We start from the raw sequence: 26,192 nt of genomic DNA, 5'->3' as shown, positions 1-26,192 counted from the left end.
ATAACATTACTCATCTCTATAAAATATTTAAGATTGTGTCTGACCACAGCAAATATTTTCGAGCATGTTTTAATGTTTAAATGTGCAAGTGAACATATAAATGTATTATATTTCTTCTTTTTTTTCATTTTTTACTTTATTTTTAATATTTCTTACATAGTTAGAGGTATGCATGCCCATATGGGTCTCTGGTTAGAGCAGAGAATATGAGGTGTGGAGGAAGGTGAGTGGGACGCATATTTCAGCTATATTTTTTTCCTTTGTTTGCAGGGGAAGAGAGGAAGAGGATGCTCCTCGCTGTCAAACTACACCAGAACCTGAGGAGAGGTGACATTCCTTTTTATGCCTTACAGATACTGATGTGGGGAAGTGTTCTGAGGGTGTTATTTGAATGGTTGTGATAGTTCTAAGCAGTTATTGGTTTTGTTGCTCTATGAGAAATCTTGACAAGGTCTATTGGTTCACAAAGTCCACCTCAGTGCATCCACAGACCCAGAAAGATGCTGTAAAGCTTAGTCAGGAGAATTTTCCAACCTCTTCTTTCCCATCTTCTGATGAGGCAGTCAATGTCCACTTCTGGCCAGAAGAACTGGCTATCATGTCCCTCTGTGTACATTTGAACCTGCTGTCTACTGCACAGCCATCGGCAATTGAGGAGGCCCAGTCCTGATACATGCACTTCAAGGTTGATCCATATATCCTGTGATTTTTAGGGGAGTGGCTGGGGTCTGAATCCAGCAGTCTAGTTGGGAAGTCTCCCAAGAAATCTCATGTAGGATGACCTCAGACTTGACTCTTGTGTGTGCCCAGCCAGTGCAGGGTCGGGTTCAGTCTGTCACCTGTACCAGCCACCACATAAACCAGTGGATGCAGGTGCCTGATCAGTTCTGCCCCAGTCCTATATCTGACACCAACAAATGGCCCAGCCCAGTCAGGCTGCTTCAGACTTGGTACTCACTTATACCAGCAGGTGCAGTGGCCCAGTGTCAGGATGACCCTCAATTAATAATCCCCACCCATAGCCCTTGTTTTTATACATGCCAATCTCTGCTGCTTTCCAGCCTGGACCAGCTCACATCCCATCCGGCTCTCGGGCATGCACATAAGTGCTGCAGTTTAGCAGCAACTCACCCTCCAGACCCAACCCACATGTGGGCATCAAGTAGCATCATCTTGTACAGTTGGCCCAACCACAGTCCTAATTTTTGTGCTCACCAACAGGAGGAATAGCCTAGCAGGAGAACACTCACAGTTCCCTGCCAGGCATGCTCCCTGACTACTGACTTTCAAATCAAGAAATCACAATTTTCTAGATACAATATTCCTGAAACAGTATCCATTCACTGAATAAGATTTTGTTACAAATAGGTACCAACATGTCCCCAAGAAAACTATCCCAGTGGAGAAATGGGACTTACTTAATGTATATTGTAAGTTCTATAAACTGGGTTCAGCTGTCCTCTGCAACGCTCTATCTCTGATGTTTGGCAGAAGGACCGGCATAGGTGAGATGTTAACACACATCTTATACTTGGCTAAGTAAGCCTGGGATAGTAACATTATTAAGTAGTGGCCACTGACAGTAGAAGCAGTCTGGAAGGACTAAAAAACAGTCCTGGTTGTCAGATGAACTTAGTTATAAGAGGTATCAAAGCAAAAGCTTTACAAAACCAAACTAATCCAATATGCAAGAGCCTTGTAAGCAGCTGCTACTGTTACGTTCTACACGGAAGTTATTCTTTAACTCTGGTAAGCATGATAACATTCTAGTTGGAGTTTCATTCTATCATTGTCAGAAAAAAAAAAAAGTTAGCACTCAAACCATTTCAGATTACCCTGGCATGAAAACCGAGCATTTGCACCATAAGCCTCTTGACTTGGGAAATGCAGTCTTGTCTGTTCCTGAATTCTCTCAGAAGCCACCATAAACATTCCCACAAAGGCATCACACAACAACACAGGACAATCACACGAACTACTTTCCGTGATTTACTTCTAGTTTGATATGAAGAGAGCGAGTGATCCAAGGCTTCCTCCCTGCCTCTCCCCCACAGCCAGCCCCCTCCTTAGGCAGCATCATTTTGCAGACCTTCTGGATAAATGTGACCCAGCTGTCACACTGACCTTCCAGGACACTGAAACTTCCCGCTTCCGAATGCCATGAAGCAGTCCAAGAAAGCATGCTTCTCTAAATTTGCCTTTTTCCAACGTTCCTGTGGGAAGAAAATATTTTTTTTTTCCAAATCAGACTTATATAAATAAGCTTAACTTTATTTCTCTAGGCTAAAAATGATCTTGTACAGCTAATCCTTGCATATAAAATTGCAAGCTTGTTGGTAATTTTTTCCAACCTGTGATTAATATGAGACACTATTGTCATTTTAGAACACGAATGTATAAACAAAAGAGTTTAAAAGGAATTCTGTTAAGTGGTCAATGTAAACAATAATGTAAATCAACCAAATAACTGACCTAAGAAAAGGAAGAATATTTATAACAAGGTCTAAGCCTTCATCATAAAATTGTCCTTGGTAATAAGTTTAGTAGGAAGACATGGAGAGCCCTGTCCATTGGAGGAAACTTGGGATACCGAATGACTATATCTGGATGCCATTTTGGACAGCTGTACCTAAAGGCAGAAAATGGACTAAATTACCTCTGACAAAACTGTTCAGCTCTGTAACTCCCTGGTTCTAAGAAATAACAGATAACAGTTTTAGTTTGCTTTATTTTTATTTGCTGTACTCTTTGGAAACCAGCATAGAAGTGACTGCCTGAGTGCCAGTGCAATGGCCTTGTGGCTAAACCCTCAACTTGCAACCACTGGGATCCCATATAGGCACTGATTCATGTCTCAGCTGCTCCACTTCCATCCAACTCCCTGCTCGTGGCCTGGGAAGGCAGTAAAGAATGGCCTGAAGCCATGGCACCCTGCACTCGCATGGCAGACCTGGAGGAGGCTCCTGGCCTCAGATCAGCTCAGTTCCAGCCTTTGCAGCCACTTGGGGAGTGAAACAGCAGATGGAAGATCTTTCTCTCTTTTTTTTTTTTCTCTCTCTGTAAATCTTCCATTTCAATAAAAGTAAATCTTAAAAAAAAAAAAACAGGGGTAAGTGACTGCCTGAAGATAATGAAATCTCCTATCAGAAGCAGATATAATTATTTTATATGCCCTCTTAGTTTAAGATAAAAACATATTTTTAATATTACAGAAACTTAATCCAAAACAATCCTTCTAGCTGATTTGTAAATGCAATAGAATCTACACTGAAGGTGTAACCTGTACTTTCTGGCCAATACTGTTGTTAGCTACTAGACAAAAAGGACTGCTTACTTATATTGTCCTAGTTAATGTACAAATCCACACTCCTGATAAATTACAGTCAAAGTGAAATGTATAAGGAGAACCAACTTACGGGCTGAAACAATTCAGGTTCAGGAAAGTACTTCGGATTTCTGTGTTGCCAAAATGGAGACAGCATCAACAAGTCACCAGAAGGAACTGTATAATTCTGCAACAAAAAAAATAACTTTATTTTTTTCTTTCAGCAGAAGAGATTTCATTTTTAAAAGTATTTTAGTTATTTTCCATGATAAAAATTTTAGGTATAGGAATTCCCCCTTTTCCTTTTTTTTTTCTTCCTTCCTATTTCCCCCTCCTATTATTTCCTGCTGTATTAGTACTATAGTTAGTTCATTTTTCAAGATTTAATTATTTTTATTGGAAAGTCAGATATACAGAGAGGAAGAAAAAGACAGAGAGGAAAATCTTTCATCTGTTGATTTACTCTCCAAGTTAATGCAATGGCTGGTACTGTACCAATCTGAAGACAGGAGTCAGGAGCCTCTTCCTGGTCTCCCACATGGCTGCAGGATCCCAAGACTTTGGGCTATCCTCCACTGCTTTCCCAGGCCACAAGCAGCAAGCTGGATGGGAAGTGGGGCTGCTGGGATACAAACCGGTGCCCATATGGAATGCTGGCAAGTGCAATGTGAGGACTTTAGCCTACTGCACCGGACCCTGTAAGATAGTCCTTTAGTAACTGTTGTAAGTTTAACATTATGCTATTTAAGTACCTCATGGAATTATAGGTATAGACAATGGCAGAAAATCTAGTACCATATTGTTGAGGTATATTTAACTGTTTTACTTGGAGTCTTCCCTTTATTCTGGAGTAGAGAAGCCTACTATGACATATCTTCACTTGCCGGTATGCTTCAAATCAATTTTTTGAAATCTGTTCAAAGATAGTTTGAGTCACTAAATAATAATGTCTCAACTATATTACACTGAAGAGAGGTGCACTTTATGGTTAAGGGCAACATTATATTTCACTGGACAAGTCATTCCTATTTTGCAACTTTGGTAATGATCAATTTCTATTTCTGATTATTAGTTAAATATACATATATATTCAGTTGCACAGGAGGAGTGCTAGATAAACATCATCAAAATCTTAGCCACCAGAGAAAATTTAGTGAATTTGATATCTGATAGGATTTGCAGCATGTGTTCCTAATGACAAAAAACCCACAGTGTATCCCCAGAGTGCAAAGCAGAAAAAAATCGAACTCAGGGACATCCACAGTAATGAATGCCATGAATACACTGATAACAGGGTTAGGGCAGGGCAGGTTTCCTCCATCTCTCTCCCTCCCTCCCCCCTCCACCCAATAACACTTATTAGGACAGAAAATACTGACAGACAACTGGTAAGTAATATACAGAAAAACCCTGTGGCAACAGCCATGCATTACTTGGCTGAGTGACAGTGATAAGTGATGTATAAGCTCTGCTAGTAATGAGAAACCAGATCAAAGAATTTCCTTTTCATCACCATGTTTGGAACTGTAGCACAAGATGATCTATAAAGGTTTGTGATCAACAGATAGCTAACACGTTTACAAGAAGAACATCTTAGCTAACTTCCATTATCAATCATAAGTTGCATCTGCACAATTTTGTAATGTCTTCAAGCTGTTCGTAAAACATTAAACTTATATTTCTAAAATGTAAGCATTTTACAATTAAAATATGTATTTTAAGGTAGCAGGGAGCAGAATATAGGATGGGAATGGAATATGGGATGGGAGTCATCAATTTATAGCCCAAGAGACCCATTATCAGAACCAAGTACTTCTTGATATTTAGAAGAGTTCTGGAGAGAGTCAAGTACAAAACTGGGAAGACAAAAAGGCTTGTGAACAGGCTGTGCTCATGCCCTCTTAGGAATTTAGAAACAGAAAGACATTTGAGATTCAATTGCCATCTTTTTTTACTTTTGCTGAAACCAAGGCTGGAAAAGCTGACCCTGAATCAGTCACAAGATGTACATGTCAGGGTGCTCTTCCCCACCCCATCCCATTATCTTTTTCAGTTGCTACTGACCTACGATCGTGACCTGACTACAAACAGGCTGGCAAAAGAAGGGAGATGACCAACAGGTACTCAGTAACACAATTTAGATAAGCCACAGAGAGGAGTCAAGAAAAGAAGTCCTTGTTGTACAAGCAAATGCCAGACTGATGGTTGTATCATCATGTCCAGTCTAAACAGTCCCTATCTTTGTTTAAAGCATGGATAAAGACAGCGATTGAGAGGGAGAGAAAACAGTTACAGGATCAGAACATCCATCAGTATCAAAGGGAAGCTACAACCTCTGAATTACAAAAACTGCATTGTCAGGCAGGCGGAACTAGACGAAGCCAGCCTAACCCACCTGGAGTTGTATGGTTAAATGAGTTTTATTGGCTAATGGGACTCTGCTTTGTAACTTAACAAGCATGCTGAGAACTAGGTAGGTACAAGGCATGCAGTGTCTGAAAGAGAAAGCTGGAGCAATGTGGAGGCAAATTATCTTTTTAAAGAAGGACCAAAGGGAGCCCGGCACAGTAACCTGGCAGCTTAAGTCCTCGCCTTGCAACCCTGGGATTCCATATAGGCACTGGTTCTGATCCTGGCCATCCTGCTTTCCATCCAGCTCCCTGCTTGTGGCCTGGGAAAGCAGTCAAGGACAGTCCAAAGTCTTGGGACCCTGCACCCATGTGGGAGACGCAGGAAGAGGCTCCTGGCTTCGGATCGACGCAGCTCTGGCCTTTCAGCCACTTAGGAAATGAATCAATGGAAGGAAGATCTTCCTCTCTGTCTCTTTCCTCCTCTCTGTATATCTGATTTTTCAATGAAAATAAGATAAATCTTAAAAAAGCAGGGGGAGGAAACCAAAGGATGCAAGGTTTCTTCCCAGTTTGGGCAGGAGCATGGTAAGTGTTACTGGCCCAAGCAACATTAACATAAACATTGAAGAAAATATTTCTTCACAATAAAAACTGCTATTTACAAAAACTTTGGAAAATTCAGAAAAACAGAGAAATTAGGAGGAGTGACTGCACTGGCATTTTAGCATAGCCGTAAAGCCGCCACCTGTGATGCCACATCCATATGGACATGGTTAATGTCCCAGCTGCTCCACTTCCTCTCCAGCTCCCTGCTACTGTGCTTGGGGAGCAGCAGACGATTGACCATGTGCTGGATCCCTCCTGGTTCCTGGCTTCAGCCTGGCACAGTGCAGTAACTGTGGGTATGTAAGATCTCTATTTTTCCCTCTATGTCTATACCTCTAACTTTCAAATAAATCTTAACAATGACAACAAAAATGCTCCAACACCCAAATATAGTCATCAATTGGCTGGACTTCCCTGAGTGCTTCTACCTGATGATACAAGGTTTTTGGTATTATTAAACATAGTTTTAATTCTCCTGAATAAGCAATTTAAAAATCTTCCTTTGTTCCCTTAACATTATAACATAAACCTTTTATTTTTATCACATATTTAATTTGAAATATTTTTAAGTTTTAATTCGGTAGATTAAGCCATAGGAATTGCATTACCCCCTATTTTTCTATAATAAATAGTGTTTTCATAAGAATTTTCTCCTACAAATATTTTTTCATATAAAGCCTTTAAGTACAGATAATCAGAAAACAAAGGACACAATTATTATTATTATTATTAATACACGTTGCCCAACTGTTTCATCAAATTTTATGGCTAAATGTTTCTAATTATAATTTATGAGGTCAGTTTCATTGCCCATTTATCTGTTAATCTGACATTTTAAGGGGCTATTTTAGATTACTATATTTATTTATTTAGATTTTTAATCATTTATTTGAAAGGCAGAGAGAAAAAAAGACTGAGACATAAATAATCTTCCACTTGCTGATTCCCCTCCCTCAAGCCCACAAAACCTAGGCTGGGCCAGACGGAAGGCAGGAGTCAAGCGTTCAATTTGGATCTCACACGTGGGTAGCCAAGACCCAACTACCAGAGCCATCATCTGCCACATGGAGGGCCCAGTGCTATAGCATAGTGGCTTAATCCTTGCCTTGCATGCACTGGAATCCCATATGGCTGCCGGTTCACGTCCCAGCTGTTCCACTTCCCATGCAGATCCCTGCTTGTGGCCTGGGAAAGCAGCTGAAGAGGGTCCAAAGCCTTGGGACCCTGCACCTGCGTGGCCGACCCAGAAAAAGCTTGTGACTCCTGCTTTGAATTGGTTCAGCTCCGGCCACTGAAGCCACTTTGGGAGTGAACCAGCAGATGAAATAACTTTCTGCCTCTCCATCTCTGAGTGAATTTGACTTTCCAATTAAAAAAAAAGTAGTAAACAAATCTTTAAAAAGCAAAGAAAGGAAGGAAGGAAAGAAGGAAGAGAGAGAGAGAGAAAGAAAGTTGAAATGTGAAGTGAAGCTGAGACTTGAAAGTAGACAATCCAATACAGGAAGTGGCTATCCTAAGTAACATCTTAATCATTATGTCAAATACCAGCTCCTGGATTGCTACTCAAATTATTGTCTTTGTTGGAATTTTTACCTATTTGTCTGTATGAGTTCCTTAAATATTAAAGTAATATCACATTATATTGGCATTTTTATAATTTTGTTTTGCATTTGAGTTACATTAAAAAATAAGACATTAAATGTTTTACGGCACACACAAATCTTTTCCTCTTCTCTGTGGCTTCTCTGATGAATTCCAAGCTTGGACAGTCCTACACTTTTCACAAAAGCATTTCTAATTGGCGATCTAAGGACTTCTGGGAGTTCTGAAGACCTTTTCAGAGTATTAGCCAGGTCATAGATTACTCCTTCGTGATACACTCATTCCAAGTATGAACAGGATTTTGATGTAAACAGAGTACCAAAAAATCACTGTTACATGGTTGAGCTTTAGTGTAGTATTAAAAAACAGTCAGGTACCTGAAAAAGTTACTAAATACTGCTTCTACTTCTAGCTCTGTTTCCTTAGGAGGCTGAACCTTCTTCAATTTCACCAATAAAGATAATTTCCCAAGACAGATGGAATACAACACACATATAGCAACCTACATGTTTAATATTACACATTAAATAGATTTCTGCTATTCTTCTATTTTGCTTTTGTTTTGGAAAATAGTTATATTTCACAAAACCATGCTATTATATTGGTAGGTTATGGATTTCTTGTTTTTAAATGAATTACTAGCAAAAGATTTGTAATTACTTAGTTTTAATTTATAAAACAGCAAATATGGACAGATTTAACCAAATGGACAAGAATTATTTGGGATCCCCAATAGTTCCATAGTGTAAGGATATCCTTACAAAAATTTGAGTACTTCTATATTAGAGATTTAAAAAAAGATCCGCTTTCATTCAGTCATCTCAAACAATCTACTAATCCCCCCTTCACTGATTTATAATGATTCATTTATCCAGCACTAAATTCTTGTTGATAAAGGAGATTAGTGTTATCTGTCAGTTCTATTCATCTAGTATCATACTGTATTAAATGCTATTGTTATATAATACCTTTAATATCTCCATAACAGAGTCGATACTCCCTAAATATTCATCCTTTTTAACTCCTCCTTATAATTGAAAGCATCAGTGACAATGAATGAAGCTCAGCAAGAGAGAAGACAGAAAAAAAAAGCCTAAAAGAATTGATATGAGCATCCTTAATGCGTATTTTTTTTTCTTTTACCGGATATACGCCTAGTGTAAGACAGAATGGGAACTTTAAATGAGATGGAAACTATAAAACAACAACAACAAATCTTGAAGAACTGAGATCAGAAAGAAGAAACCAGAGAAAAAGAAAGAACTGAAGAGAGAGACTGCACTGCTAATTTCTTCCTTACTGCTTTCACAAGAAAAAAAAAATGTGCCAGAGACAGATGGCATAGCTGGAGGAAGGAATAGGGAAGGAATGTGGAAGAGAAAGGAACAAAGGAAAAAAAGAAATCTTGAGTATTTATGAAAAGGAGCAGGACAAACATAAACCACACTTTAAGATTGTCATGCTATAGAAACCAGACAAAACAGTATAAAAAATCTACAACTGTTTCTCATGAACACAGATGTATATATCCTCAACAAACTATTAACCAAATTCAATGATGTATAAAAAGAATTATACACAGTGGTCAAGTAAGAGTTATCCTAGGTATAAAAGGCAAAATAAACATTCAAATATTAGCAAATGCAATCCTCATGTCAACAAGCTGAAGAACAAAGAGCATAAAATTTTATTCATTGATGTAGAAAGCCAATGGACAAAATCCAATAACAACTCAAGATGAAATTTCTTAGCAAACAAGAAATAAAAATAGGAAATGCTTTTAACTTGGTAAAGAACATCTACCAAACACACACACACACACACACACACACACACACACACACACACATTACAACTAGGCTTTATACTTGATGGTGAAAGCCTAAATTTCCCCTCCTTTAGATGAAAACAATGCAATACCTAATACTGCTGGAAGTTACAGTCCATTCAACAAGGAAAGAAAAGGAAACAGAAGACTTACAGATCACAAAGGGAAAATAACCTACAAAACATCCCCTCCTAAAGCCAATAAACGAGTTTAAATTATGAATGCCAAGTCGATACTCAAAAATAATTTTTCTAGGAACAATGTATAATATACAAGTAATGGCATCTGGAAATTAAAACAAAAAATCATTTACAAAAGTTTGAATATCTATCATATGACCCAGCTATCCAACTTCTGAGAATATAGACAAAGGAAATGAACTCTACATATGAGAAAGTGACCTGTAATCCTGTATTCGCAGCAGCACATTCTATAATAGTGAAGAGATGGAAAGAACCCAGATGACCATGAAAAGAACAGTGGATAAAAAAACTGTGGTACATCTATTCCTGAAATACTACATAGCAAATCTATAGCTGAATAAAAGCCTATGCCAACAGTATCATGACCCACATTAAGAGCATAAGTTGGAGTCAAGACTATGCCTGATAGACTACAAAACACAGGAGACAATGGTAGGGAGATATTATAAATGTTCCTTTTAACACTGTTTTTGCTACATCTCATACTTTCTGGTTTTGTTTATTCTTTTCATTCCTTCAAAAAAGTTTTTTCTTATTAATTTATTCAGAGAAACAGGTCATACAGCAGCATCATTTTTTTCAGTAAGTTTTTGATTTTCATTTCTTCAATGACATATTGGTCATTCGGTAGCATGTTATTTAACTTCATGTTGTTGTAAATTTTCTATTTTTCTTCCTGCTGTTGATTGTTTTATGGCTTTTCATGTAAGGGGATGTACGTAACTGTGTAATAGAAACTATCATAATTAGATGTGAAGATGCAATGTAGTATGCATCTCTACTTCCAAATCAAAGATGGACTCACAATGAAACTGTTAAATATGTCTTGGTAAAAAGATGTCGGACTTTTGCCATTATACATAGTTACAATGTTAGGATACATTTAAATAGCAGAATGATGGGCTTCTGACTGTTTATGAAGGACTATACTATTGTAATAATATAGGGGAAATCAGTGTGGGAGAAGTGGTTTCAGCAAGGTAAAGGGGAAATCCCAGAGCCTTTGTAGTTATTGTAAAATAATAAAATAATTTTAAAAAAGAAACTGTGGTGCATATACTCCACGGAATACTACAAAGCCATTAAAAAGAATGAAATTCTACCATGTGTAACCAAATGATCCCTACTAGAGACCATTTAAACATCACTCAGTGAAATTAAAACAAAAAGGACAAATATCATATATTCTCTCTAATAATAAGGCAACTTTCATGCAAAATGCAAGATCAATAGTTGTATAGGTAAGTGCGTTATACATGTATTCATCTAGAGGAACTAGAGGAACTGTATAGTAGAGGTTAACATAACAAGAACTGAAGATACATTGCAGTGTGCATCTCTACTCTCTAATTAATGGAAGACTCCCAACGAAACTGTTAAATATATATTCATGATAGGATTCTGGACTTTCTTTCATTGTCTGTACCAAGGCCATGATACACTTAAATGGCAGAATGATGATTTTGTGACTATTATTGAAGGAGCAAAATACTATAATAATATAGGGGAGAACAGTGGGAGAAGGTGACATGGGGAGGGTAGAAAAGAACCTCTGGAACTGTATCATGAAAAATAAAAATCTTAAAAAAGAGAGAGAGAAGAAAATCTTGTAATTTGCAAAAATATGAATGAACCTAAGAGACACTATGTTAGGTGAAATAATCCAAGCCCAGAAAGACAAATATCATACGGCTTCGATTATAATTGCAATCTAAAAAGGTTGAACTCAATGGAATTGAACTCAGAATGAGTAAAGTGGTTGTTACAGGCAGAATAAGCTTGAGGAGACAATGATCAAAGGATACAAAATTTCAGTTAGACAGCAGGCATAAGTTTAAGAGGTCTGCTGTATAACATAGTGACCACAGTCAGTAATAACATATTCTTGAAAAGTCTAAGAAATTTAAATTGCTACCACCACAAAATTAGTATGTGAGGTAATTAATACATGTCAGTTAGTTTGATTTAGCCATCCACAACATATTCATATTTCACAGGTTGTATATGAGAAACGTGTATAAATTTCTCAGCTAAAATTAATAGAAATAATAAAACAAATAAAATGCCTGATAAAAAGATATACTTTCCCTCTAGACGCTTGATTATTTTAAAACAAAAGCAACACTTACCAAAATTTTAACTGGCTCCACAACTTTTCTAGTAATGACACCAGGGGCTCGTAAACGAATAGTTTCCAAAATACACCATTTAATTAAAAGAAGCTTCTCCAATTCATCCTCAGAGATTTTAATCTTATCTTTACCTGTAAAAGTAATTACAAAAAAGATGGACTAATGAGATCACACAATTATTTCATGTAAGCTCACCAACTTAAACACTGCTGCTAATAGTAGGTGTACTGTAACTATGAAGGTACTTCAAAGATTTGTGGAAATGGAAAGAAAACACAGGCTTATTTCTGTGATTTTTTTTTTTTTGGAAATACATGCAAATGAGGGACCTTTAGAAAAGTTCATAGGAAGCTGAAAAAAGATGCATACATTTCTAGGTACCTTCAATACTGCTGTTACAGTTTCCTTTATTTTCTGTAATGCGGTAAATGCTTATCTAACTTTAGTTCTTTCAGTTCTATGGCTATCAAATGACTAAAATAGATATTGATAAGGTGTTCTGTTTTTACTTATTATTTCTTTTCCAAATTCTCAGTCCACTAAGGAAAAGCAATAAAATATTGGCATCAAAAGCATAAAGAAAAACAGAAAAAGCTGCTTGGCTCTCTTTCTACCATTCCTTATAGGTTCACTTTTGCTTTTATTTTTAATCATTCATTTCAAATTGCCTTAAAATAACATTAACAAAGGAACAACGGGGCAGGTGAACCTCAGTTGGAACAATAAGCACTCACTCTAAACGTAGCTGTATCAAACTTTTCCAGGGCACTATGCATATTTTATCTAATATTTACATTGAAGTAACCTGACAAAGGACTAAAAGTCAATCTTTGTACTAGCCATCTGAGGTTAGAGCCTTTCAATCAAGTTAGTTTAATTCATGGTGTTACAAGTGAAATGCCTGCAGTTTGAAAATTCCATAAAACTAACTCAGCTTTCCATTTGTTCCTGATACTACTTGCTTAATAAATGTAACACTGCAGTCTAGCTAAATCAACCTGCTCTTCTTTTTCACCTTTATTTCCTATCACATAGGCTTATTCAGAGCTGGTTGTCATCGCATGGACAGGCTATCCATACAGACAGAATGCCTCATGAGTGAGTCAGAAGCAAATATCTTCCGTCAGAGGAGTCTGGGAACCAAGGTTTTTGCCTTTAGATTCCAGTGAACTCAAGCTCCTTAGCACCAAGCAGGGAAAACACCAGCACTGAGTCGGGCTCTATCAATGTTACAACAAGGTAGGCACAGCCATAGTTTATTCTAATTGGAGGGTGAAGAACATTTACACAGGAAATTGGTGTATCATTCTGGCAAGGTAGCTATTCTGTGAGATGTAAAGTATTCCATGGATTCCCAGATAGGGTTCATGTTCAAGTACAGGAAAAGGAAACCATTCTTTGCAATTGTCTCCAGGGTTGACCTTAATAAGTATGAGTCTGTAATAAATTATCAAATGCTCCAACTTCAACATAGGAAAATAAAAGGAAGGGTTGATATTCTAATCAAAAGGGGGCTGGCATTGTGGTGAGGTGAGTAAAGTCACTGCCTGGGATGTTGATATCCCATATGGGTGATGGTCTATGTACTGGCTGTTCTGCTTCCAATCCAGGTCTCTGCCAAAGCCCTGGGAAAAGCAGCAGAAGATGGCTTGTGAAAACCTGAGTTTTTACTGTATCGCTCAGCTATTATGCTCTAGGGAATATATCCAAAGGAGGTGAAATCTGCATATGAGAAAGCTATCTGCAACTCTATATTTATAGCAGCAAAATCCACAATAGAGAACACATGGAAACAACCCAGATACCCATCCAGACAGGAATGAAATACTACACAGCTATTAAAAATAGTTAAATTCTCCATTACTCCAACACTATACATTCAAATTTGCATGATGGATTCCTTATATTAGAGAGAACATATGGTTTTTCTCCTTTTGTGATTGACTTATTTCACTGAGCATAATGGTCTCTAGTTGGACCATCTAGTTGCAAATTGTATAATTTCATTTTTTTAATGGCTGAATAATATTCAATGGAGTAGATGTACCACAGTTTCTTTAGCCACACCTCTTTGAACTGGTATCTGGGTTGTTTCTACGTCTCTGCTATTGTAAATTGTGCTGCTGTAAATATAGGATTACAGATTCCCTTCTCATACGTACTTTTAATTTCTTTTGGGTATATTACTACGAGGAGTAGGATAGTTGGATCATGTAGAAGCGAAGACACAATGCAACATGCATCTCTGCTTCCAAACAAAAGATGGACTCCCAATGAAAGTACTGGATATATCTAGACAATGGGATGATGAACTGTTTGACATTGTCTGTACCAGCAATATTGGGGCACATTAAATTGCAGACTGATAGAATTGTAACACCTTATGAAGAATTGTGACATTATGGGAAAAACCAATCGGGGGATGGAAAATGGGGGGAGGGGAGTCCCAGACTGTACAAAATTGTACGCTAAATTTAGAAGAAAAAATAAACATTAAAAAAGTAGTTAAATTCTATCACTTGAACAAAATAGGTCCAACTAAAGACTATTATGCCCTGGGCCCATTATGATGGCTCAATAGCCTAACTCTCGCCTTGCAAGCTCCAAGATTTCATATGGACACAAGTTCATGTCCCAGCTGCTCCATCTCTGCTCCAGCTCCCTGGGAAAGCAGTGAAAGACAGCCCAATTCATTGGACCTCTGCACCCACATGTGAAAATCAGAGGAAGCTCCTGGCTCCTGGCTTTGGATTGGTTCAGTTCTGGCCTATATGGCACTAGGATTGTAATTAGAGAGGTGGAACTTCTCTCTTTTTGCCTCTCCAATAAGCAAAAGAAATCTAAGATACATGCTGAATTCACTCCAAATTTAACAAAGTTTATATGTTTCAACAAGAAATATTAAGAAAACAGAAGTAGTTAAGCTCTCGTTTAATTTCTGCATTTTCATAATGCTTATTTAAAGAGAGAGAGCACTAGGGCCCGGCGCTGTGGCCTAGCGGCTAAAGTCTTCACCTTGAACATGATGGGATCCCATATGTGTGCCGGTTCTAATCCCAGCAGCTCTACTTCCCATCCAGCTCCCTGTTTGTGGCCTGGGAAAGCAGTCGAGGACGGCCCAAAGCCTTGGGACCCTGCACCCACATGGGAAACCTGGAAGATGTTCCTGGTTCCTGGCTTTCGGATCAGTGTAGCACTGACCGTTGCGCTCACTTGGGGAGTGAATCATTGGATGGAAGATCTTCCTCTCTGTCTCTCCTCCTCTTTGTATATGAATATCTATCTGACTTTCCAGTAAAAATAAAATAAATCTTTAAAAATATATATATAAAGAGATATCACTAAAGATATTGAATAGATTTGTTCGTTTATATACATTTAATTTACAAAAAATTAATTTTGCTATCTTTATCAAAAAAAAAGAAAATTAAATTAAAAAGAAAACCTGCATTCCCAGAAAGTAGCAGCCGCTATTGTTTGCCCACAAAGTGGGCTGGATGTGCTGGAACAGGAAGAGATTCAGGAAGGCCTTACATAGATGGTCTTCTCCATGCCATTCTAGAAAACTTGGACATCAGAGAATTGGGAGATTGCCTAGCTTGGTCTGAGGAAGACTGAACACTTCAACAATAGAACAGTGACATACAGTGCTTGTACTAATCTTTATTAAATTAAAATGTTCTGCTTATTTTCCCAGAACTAAATGACCTAATGTTAAAAGGAGACAAGTATTCTTAAGGTCTGCTTTTGTTTTAACCTTTCACAGATGTTACCACACAAATCCTTTGCTTGCTGTTTTTAGAATGCAGAGAGAGAAAAAGCGGGATGGGGTAAGGAGGGAAGGAAGGAAACCAGTGACAAATGCCAAACAAGTATATTAGAAGGTGAAACCTGATTGCAGAAACCCTGAATGTCCATGGTGAGACACAGTGAGAGAGGACCAGTGGTGCTGGAGTGTGGAATGAGGAACACGAGGTGGGAGATTTCTGGAGAGACAGAGCTCAGCTACAAGGCAGATGAGCAACAAGAACAGGTGCCCAAGAAAATGTCTCTAGTAGTTCAAGGGAAAACATGACTTTTAATTTTAATGTTTGTTTGTTTGTTTATTTATATTGATTTTAAAGACACAATGGGAGGGAGACAGAGATGTCCATCTATTGTTTTATCTCCCAAATACCTGCAACAGCCAGGACTGGGCCAGGCCCAAACTAGGAAATCCACCTGAGTCTCCCACCTGGCTGGCAGGAGCACAAATTGTTGGACCATCATCTGCTGCCTTACCAGATACATTAACTTAGGGCTGGATTTGAAGTAAAGGAAGTGGGACTCAAACTGATGTGGAATGCAGTCGTCCTAGGTGGTGGCTTAACCCATTGCGTCACAACACCCACACCAGACTTACAATTTTAAGTTGGTTCTTGTTGCAATGCAATTTTTCCTTTCCTTGCCCTACGTCTTTAAAAATACTTTAATGAAGCTAACTTTAACACTTGGAGAAGACTGAAATGATGTTCAGTGAGGCAGCACCATGCAGAAAAAGACTGAAATGATATTCAATGAGGCAGTACCATGCAGAAAAAGTGAAAGCAAAACAGCGTGGAACTGAGAAATGAGTAAATGCAAGAACCAGGAGTCAGAAGAAGGCAAAGAGACAAAGAGACAAAAAGCCTCAACCTCTTGCTGCCTCTCCCATTTCCAACCTGCACAGATTCCTACACATCTGAGGTAGTACTCGGACCAATTTTACTATTACCTTGAAAACCAGAGTTCCTCCAGAGGATATTATAAATAAGTTTTAGCAATAAGGTACAGTTCAAATTCTGAATCATACTTTTAAACTGTTGTTTTCCCTAGAATATCTACACTGGTCAAGTTGACCAATCTTTAAGAGTCAATCTTTATCTCTCCCGTCTTTCTCTGTCTCCTTTACTCTCATTTACTACAGATATAGGTCACAGGAAAAAATACTTCAGTATTTGAACAGTGAGGACTTTGTTGGAAGTCAGAATAGAGATTCGAGGCCGATTCATGTATTAGGAGACATGCCATATTCTTGCCCTGAAGTAATTATAAGATTATTACTGTAAGATTATAGTAATGGTAAAGTGCCTGATCTTTTTAGAAAGCAAAGGGTTTCATATTAAGAATTATTATTAGACTAACCAAATTATAAAGTAAAAAAGTTTGGCATGACATAATACAAAAGTTATACTGAATTGGAAATACTTAAAAATTTGAGCAGATGTCACGGCTCAAAAAGCTAATTGTTCACCTGTAAGTGTCAGCATTTCATATGTGTGCTGGTTTATTTCCCAGCTGCTCCACTTCCTGGGAAAGCAGTGAAGGATGGTCCAAGGCCTTGGGTCCCTCTACTGACATGGGAGACCAAAAGAAGCCCATTTCCTGGCTCCAGATTAGCTCATCTCTGACCGTTGTGGCCATTTGTGGAGTGAACCAGTGGATGAAACAAATTTGTCTCTCCTTCTCTATGTAATTCTTTCGAATAAAAATGAAACTTTAAAAAATGACTTCTAAATATGCATAAAGCATAAAGTACATTGGGGAAAATAAAATAGCATTCTTGGGATAGACAAAGAAATAGACTAGGAAATACACTAAGTTTTAAAACATCTTTAGGATAAAAGATCTTTATTATAACTTGAAAATAGCTCCAAATCCATATTTGGATTTCAATGCACATCTGTGGTTTTCCTTCTAGCGCAGTGACTCTCAAATTAGAAGTCTTCCCTTGGAAGAATGCCAAGATAATAGTCAAAAGGGCTAAAGCCCAAAGGAGACTGGTACTAATACTGAGACCAGGAAAGGAACTAAGGAGGTTTGGGAGTAAAATCCAGAAATTTCTGTCTAGCTCTTGCCATAGATGAATTAAAATCAATCCTTAAAATAACTGAAACCAACTAAAAGAAATTGTCTATACCGAGAATGTCATGATACACTTAAATAGCAGAGTGACAGATTTGTGACTGTTATTAAAGGACTACACTACTGTAATAATGTAGAGGAACACAGTGTGGGGGAAATGCTAAGTGGGGAGGGTGGAAGGAGAAATCCCTGAGCCTGTGGAATTGTATCATGTAAAAAAAATAACAATGTTTAACGCGATGAAGAAAAACTTACTAATCAATTCAAATAACTCAAATAACATAGAGTTTGCCAAGGATACTGCTGTGGGATCCTAGCTTCATTTATCACTTTACTAGTTTTATACTTGTTATATGCAGAAAAAAGATCTTTTCCTATTTGTTACATGATATAGCTATCTGAGCCATTGTCACTATGTAAGAACAGCTCGTCACCACCCAGTATTGCTATGTCCCCCATTAGGGCTGATCTATGAGCTATGTCAACATGGTGCGACCAAAAACATTACTGCCTGGCTCTGAGAAAGATTTCATTTTCTGTATTAAAAGATCCACTTTATTTTCATTTGAAAGACAGATTTTACAGAGAGAGAAGGCAAGAGAGAAAGATTCTACATCTGCTGGCCCACTCACCAAATGCCCCAACAACCAGAGCTAAGCCGATCTGAAGCTGGGAGCCAGGAGTTCCCTTCTGGTCTGCCAATGTGAATTCAGGGACTCAACGACTCGGGCCATTACATGCTCCCCTCCCATGACACAAGCAGAGAGCTGGATCAGAAGTAGAATAGCCAGTGCCTGTTTGGGATGCTGGCATGACCAAGTGGAGGATTAGCATGATGTGCTACCACAACAACCCCAAAAGGTCGCATTTTTATCCAAAATCATATCATTAGTGCTAGCCAGGATTGAAGCTCAGGAATGTGTTTGTAACACTATATTTGTATTAAGATATTTATATTTATAAAATGGTAAATTGTTATATTCATGAAACACATTTTAAGGTAAGTATTTACAATAGTATTGCAAATATATTTATTTCTTACACTTACATATATACATAGAAATGTATATATTATTTTGGCCTGGCATGATAGACTAGTGGCTAAATCCTCACCCTGCATGTACTGGGATTCCATATGGGTGCCGATTTGTGTCCAGGCTGCTCCACTTCCCGTCCAGCTCTATGTCTGTGGCCTGGGAAAGCAGTAGAGGATGGCCTAAACCTTGGGACCCTGCATCCATCTGAGAAACCCAAGAGGCTCCTGGCCCCTGGTTTTGGATTGGCTCAACTTAGCTCTGGCCATTGCATCCATTTGGGGAGTGAACTAGTGAATGAAAGATCTTTCTCTCTCTCACTTTCCCTCCATAAATCTGAACTCCCTTTCCAATAAAAGAAAATAATAAAAATAAACTCTAAGAAAAAGAAATGGAGACTGAAAAAAAATTGCCTGTCAGCAACTGCAGTTTTTGCACAATTAAGTTCCTGGGTCATTCAGACTCCTGTTCCAGTGGCCACAATGTGCCAGACCACATTGCTTCCAAGTAGGATTCCTGGCTGTGCACTCTCCAAGCCTGGTTGTCCAACTCTCTTGAGAAGCTGTGTTCACTACCTGATAAACCTTCCCTTTTTTTTTTTTTTTTTTTTTTTTTTTGCTAAATCAGTTAGTACGGTTCTTCTGCTCATCTTCAAGAAATCTTGCTGGTAGATTATAGAAACAGTAACCAGAGCGAACAATGCGGAGCAAAAACTAGAAGTTTCAGTGTTCAGCTACTGGTTCAAGTAAATGGAGTCATAGGATGGGGTATGGGCTTATCCTACTGTTGTGAGAGGGGGCAGGGTGAGGATGAGAAGATCTCCTGCCATGATCAGCGTGTGTGAGCTATCTACGCTAGGGACACCTATAAAAGGCAGAAGTTCATGTGAGCAGGGAGGTCTGAAAGCTACAGCACTTGCAGTTTGCAGGGTGAAGGAGACTGGAAAGGACTAGGCATACCTTACCGAAAGAATAAGGAAAACGTTTCCGTAGAGATGGAGGCCATGATGGCTTATCTTTATGTATCTTTTCTAAATAATCAGAGTAAATCAGATTATGTATCTTTTATTAGAAATATGCTAAAACTCTTTTCTGAAGAAGAGGACTTAGAAGTCTACGAGCACAGCTTGAGGTCACACCTGTTGTCTTTAACCCCCAGTCCTCTCTACCTCTAGACACCTGCTTGTCTAACTCCTAACCACCTTCGAATACATGCTCAAATCTCACCTTGATGATAAGACACACTCTTATTCATCTATTTACTTCTATTTCCTGTCCTCCTTCCTAGTACTCCTAATTTTCCCTATTCCACTCTGTTTTCTTTTTTATATGCTTATTTGGAGGTGTTTATATATTAAATTTATTGTTAATTTCTTACCTTCCCTGTCAGAATTCAAGCATAGTAAGGAACCAATCTCTTTCTATTTGTATATTCCAAACTCCTAACATGGTTCTGGCACAGAGTAAGGGCCTTGTCTCCTGCGATGATAGCTCAAAATCTTTAAAAACAGTTGCTTAATTTTGCAGCTACCTGAGGCAGTAGATAATAGCTGGGATCAATAGCCAGCAAACAAACAAACAAAAAAATGTAAATGAAAAGCTAGAGGAATCAGAAATCCATAGCAACACTGAGCAGCTCTAGAGTATTCTAGAGAAAGTCCAAAGCTATGCATTAGCCTAGGGTTATGTTCATGCTCAGAAAAGACCCAAAAATGCACTGAGCTCTCACCATTACACTGAGCCTGCACAAGGAAGAAGTAAATTATAAGGGACAGTCGTCAACCTCCTGGCTGAGTGCCGAAGGGTACACTGCAACACATATACAGAGCTTCTGGGTAAAGAACAGAATATTTATAGCTTTCTGTTGTATAGAAGTTTTTTTGTTTTTTTATTTGTTTTTTGTAATTATTTACTGACCACTACAGTAACTGCGAGATTCCAGTGGCCACACATGATAAAAAATACATTGTCAACATCCATAATTATACCAAATAAATCTCTAGATCTATCCTTTTACCTATCTACTCATCCATCCATCCATTCATCTCTGTTTCTCTACAAAACCCTATTAAGATGGACTTTAGTTCTTTCCTTCACAGAGTCCCTTGTAAGTGCATGGATATCTTCCTTGACATCAACCTCCAAAGATCTAAGGTCTCTTCTCCTCACTAAATTCCTGAGTTAGTATCAGATCTTCAAATATATATATATATACTTAAAAGGAAGATAGAGAAGGGAAGGATAGATGAGAGAGATAGAGAATCTTCCATTCATTGGTTTACTCCCAGATGGTTGCATTACTCTCCAGGGATGGAACAGGATAAATCCAGGAGCCTGGAACTCCATCCAAGTCCACCCCAGAGATGGCAAGGGCCCTATAACTGGAGCCATCTTCTGCTGCTTTCCAGGCATATACATTAGCAGGGAGCTAGATGAGAAGTGGAGCATCCAAGTCTAAAACCAGAATTCACATGGGAAGACCATTGTCACAATCGGCACATGAATCCACTGCATCAAATTCTGGGTCCTTAGTATGACAGCTTATTCATGGATTCATCTAAATTGATTTTTAAAAGAGATTTATTTGAAAGACAGTTAGATCAAAGTAGAGCAGCTGGAACTCAAACTGGCACCTCTATGGAAGGCCAGCATAACAGGCAGCAACTTTACCCGGAATACCACAACACCAGTACCCTTATAAACTTCTTTCATATAGCATGGTAAAAATGCTTGATTCTTTCTTAATACAAATTGCCTTCGAGTCCATAACAGTGTCTTACAGGCTGAAAGCACTGATACAGCATAGCGAGTTCCCTGGCACTGCTGTTTGTCAAGGAAAAACAATGAGCTCTGAAAATGAAGAAGAAAATAGAAAAAGAGAAAGCATTTTGTCTTTCTGTACATAATATATTTAATAATTCCGGATGCAAGCATTGTAGAAATTTTCAAAAGAAATAAAGACATTAATGTTTGACCTCCATGGCCTTTGTCTCAGATAGGCTCCACACATTACTCCTACCATGCCAATATCTCTACTCTCTTATTTTCTAAACACCAGAAGTCTGTGAAAAGATAAGTCAGGAAAACATTCTAGTAAAAAAAAAAGTGGTAAGTGATAATAAATGACCATTTATCATCAAGGGTACATTGGGTATTTATTATCAAGAGACCAACAGTACATTCAAATTTTTCTACTGGTAGTCACATGGGAATGTAACAACTCCATTTGCTTTCCCTGTAAAAAAGCAGTAGCCTTGCAGTCTTCTCTGTTCACAGTGTACTGCAGGCCTGTTAGCATTGCTGGCACTCGGTGATACTCATGATCACAGTCTCTGTGAGTTAAGTCCAGCAGCTGCAGGCTCACACTTACGGCTTAGACAGTGTTGCTTAGGCATTTCTATTGGTCAAGCCCACTTACTTTCACATGTAATTGAACAAGAAACAATCTAAAATAAACCAAAAATTTCAAATGAAACATATTAAGCAATGAGGGCAGGGACAACCATTAACTGGCATCATACTTTTATCATAATATTATATTGTTTCCTCCAACAAACTCAAATCATTTGCTATTATTTTAATATCAGAATAAATAACTGGCCAATTTATACTGAATTAACAAGTAGTTAAATCCTCTCCAATAAAGCTTACTTTTTACAGAATTGACAAATGAAGAGCCTGAATGGGAACTAAAAAGTTCAAGACAACAATCCCTTCTCTGTAATTTTAAAAATTCTCAAATGCCTAATGACTACAAAAGGATGTTTTCGGCTTTATGAGTTTTGCTTTATATTTTGCTTTAGTCAATCTCTAGTGGTAGCAAACTTTACCTGACCTCCATAGCCCAACTAGTGCTGTTATGTAATATATGAAATAGATATCATTTTGCTTTTATAAAATCTGAAAAATCCTGAATTTAAACACTGAAATTGCAGCTTAATTGAGGTGATATTCCAAGAGATTAGAAGACAAATTTCACATACATATTTAAGTCAGGAATTTAAGAACATCTCAGTATCTATTTACTTGTTTCTTCATATGGAAAATAACTGAGTTGGACTAGATGTTCTCTAAATGCTTTACACTAACAAACCTTTGGGATTGCACCTGGTCAATTTACATCCTAAAACATATAATAAAATACATTGAATGTTAGATTATGCTAAATTTCTATAAAGTTTTAAACATTTAACTTTGTCAATACTGCATGACAAACATGGACTATTAACTGTATTTTCAACGACTTGATTTAACTTAGGTTTAGTACCTGCTGTGCCAAACACAGATGAAATGCTTTGCATAATGCTCTTGTGGATATCAGGATGAGAAAGGATAAATGAAAGTGTCCAAAATGCAATCTGAAATAGAAACACATAATTCAAGAATAAGAACTTTGAAGACAAACACAAGCATATTTAGTATTAACCATACATAAGCAATATTTAAATTAAATGTTAGTAAAGAACATCTTTTGAAAAGGTCTGGGTTTTAGCAATAAGAAAGATGTTGTATGATTTTATACTGCTACTATTAGTTTAAGTACATTTCTCAAACACATTAAACCCTAATGTTTACTAAAATGTGAGAAAAATGATTCCTATTTAATAAACCATATAAAATATTATGCAGGCATATATCAAAGATTCAGAAGTAATATATTTTGGCACCTAAGAATGCTTAGCTACCATATCAAAACTGTTTCTACTTAATTTTCTTAAAATACAAATAAATTTGTAAACTGCATATTATGAAAACGAAACACGGTAATTTTAAATGACCCCAGGGAAAAATAATTAAAATGCCTAAAAACAACGCCTAACTTACGTGTACTCAACATCAAAAAAGTACCCTTCCACATATGAATGTTATTTATCACAACATGCCCATATACTTCCAAGTTGTCACTCTCGGCCAGTCAAGATTATCTCATGTCTCCCTTCATTATGATATTAAAAGAGAAAGTTATACAGTCATAGCTTAAATTTTAGCTTCTTACTCAGGTAGTTGCTTTGCTTTTATTCTTAGGTTATAATCAAGGAACCTTACACAAATTCATGAAAAGAAAAATGGGCATCTCTTTCACTGCTTTGCCATGAATATCTATTGCCAAAGAAATGCCTAGGAAAATCAGTCCTAAAATGACTCAGGAGGTAGTTTGTGTAACTGTAATCTTCTCGACTCTTTCTGAGTCAATATGTACCTTCATAATCCCAATGCTCCCCTCTGTGGTCAAAAGAGGAAGAACAACTCTCCCAAAACTTCAGACCAAGTTCAAAGTGGTTTACTCTTTGTGACACTGCATTGACAGAGCAAGGAAATACATGGCACAGTTTAAGTAAACAAGCTGAACAATGGAGTAAGACCCCAACACAATCCGAGACGGTCCTTGAGGGCGCCATCCAGATCACAGATGATTGATTCTCACGATCCTGCCCTTTTTTAAGTGAAGAAACACTCGGGAGAGGTCCCGTCTCCAGTCTTGTCTCCCTGTTCGGGCTCTTCCAACTCACATGTAGAGACTGAAGTGCTGAATACAAGCACTCATAACCAATCAATTTCATGGAAAGGGTCAGATTTCATGTTGGAGGAGAAAAATCTTAGTGACAGTACATGGACTTTGTTACACAGAGCAGGCCTAGTTCGGAGGTTTAGGTTCCTAGCTGTGGTTGTAGAGATTCACTAACATTGGCTAATACCTATGAAAAATCACCAAGAATTCAGCTTAACTCCAAATGTTTGTACTAGAGTGTTATTCTTAAAGCCTCACTTTCAACAGATTTCTTTCACAAATTAAAAAAATCTACTACTGATTACATTAAAATAAGAGTAATTTTTGAAAAGGTATGTAAAGTATTGGAAGGGTCTCCCTAAGAAGCCGTTGAACTAGGCTGGACAGTAAGATGATGGACTCTATGTTTGGTATATGCTTGCAGTGAGGGAATCTCAACTGAACTTAACCTGTGGTCATGTAACAGAGTGGAGCAATCCACCATGGGGGGAGGGTGTGGGGACGGGTGGGGGAAATCCCAGTACCTATGAAACTAATACAATGTGATTAATGAATAATAAAAAAAAGAAAAAAAAGAAAAGATATGTAGAGAACTAATAAAAAATTATGAATTACTGAATCGAAAAGCAAAACCAGTGATTCTGATACCTTTGTGCACCCAGAACTAGGAACGGAGCTAAAAACTGCTGACTGTAACACCAATTAGCATTTGACTCCAGAAGGATGAAGTCCGTGGTCAGTCTTAGGCCAAAGGAAGGGCACGTGGTCTGGTGGACTGCAGGAGCAGCCACCACGTTGCCTTTTCACCACTTAGGAACATTAGGAACAAAAGTGGGAGGGACAAGAAAAGTTCTATGTCTTTGTTGTGTCAAATAGAAGTTAAGTTAAAGTTCTCCGTCAGCACCATGTATCCAAGTATATATATATATATATATATATAGCTGTGTATAGGTGTATATATATATAAAACAAATATCGATGGGGTCTCTTTAACATGCCAGATAGTCTGCTAACTAAACATGCAAAAAAAAAAAAAAAAAAAAGATATGTAGAAGGGTTCTTCAAAAATTTGTGGACCAGCAGGTGTGTATGTCTAGTGGTTATGATTCTGATTAAGGTGACTTTGTGCCATATTAGAAGCAACTGGCTTTGAGTCTCACCTTCAACCCTCAACTCCAGCTGCCCGACATAAGCAGTTGAGTCCCTGGGACCACATACAAAACCTAGATTGAGTCCCTGGCTCTTGGCTTCCACCTGCCATCTCCAACTCTTATGGGCATTGAGGTGGGGAATCAGCAGATCTGACAGCTTTCTGTCTGCCTCCCAGTCTCTATCTTTGCCTCTCAAATTAAAAATTAGGGGAAAATGCAATTTAAAGGCGTTTATTTGGGGCCAAACAATTTTGAAATCCATGCATAGGTTTTCCATAATGCGCAATTTTCCTAAACTTTTTGAAGATTCCTCATATAAAGCTATTTCTGTTAAAGACTTTCATACTTAGCTGGGGACATGAAAGCAGAAGGGGAGAGAAGGGCTTAAATGTACAAGACAGGCCAATTATGCCACACTAGTAACTGCTGTAAAGGGGTAAAATGATGGTTCCTACTGAAAATATTTAGAAAGAACTTTTGCAAAGAAACAAAGGAAAAAAGTGAAATCTATCCTTTAGGGGCGATCTGGAGAAACAACCCAAAAAATTGACAGGCCCAATGTGGTAGCT

The 26,192-nt window shown here is 37.9% G+C and overlaps 1 protein-coding gene across 1 annotated transcript in view; it reads right to left on the bottom strand.

Moving 5' to 3' along the window:
- Window positions 1-26,192, bottom strand: part of LOC101527574 (24-hydroxycholesterol 7-alpha-hydroxylase) — a 65,914-nt gene that overhangs the window by 22,721 nt on the left and 17,001 nt on the right. Inside the window, exons 7-10 of the mRNA XM_004590420.3 lie at window positions 23,231-23,321; window positions 12,045-12,178; window positions 3,417-3,512; window positions 2,125-2,213 (exon numbers count right to left, since the gene is read on the bottom strand). Coding sequence (XP_004590477.3) covers window positions 2,125-2,213; window positions 3,417-3,512; window positions 12,045-12,178; window positions 23,231-23,321 — 410 coding nt within the window. The remainder of the gene's footprint in view (window positions 1-2,124; window positions 2,214-3,416; window positions 3,513-12,044; window positions 12,179-23,230; window positions 23,322-26,192) is intronic.

This window comes from Ochotona princeps, chromosome 1 (assembly GCF_030435755.1).
Source record: "Ochotona princeps isolate mOchPri1 chromosome 1, mOchPri1.hap1, whole genome shotgun sequence".
NCBI classification, from domain to species: domain Eukaryota; kingdom Metazoa; phylum Chordata; class Mammalia; order Lagomorpha; family Ochotonidae; genus Ochotona; species Ochotona princeps.
The sequence above is the reverse complement of the archived record's forward strand: the minus strand, read 5'-3'. Positions and strand labels throughout refer to the sequence as shown.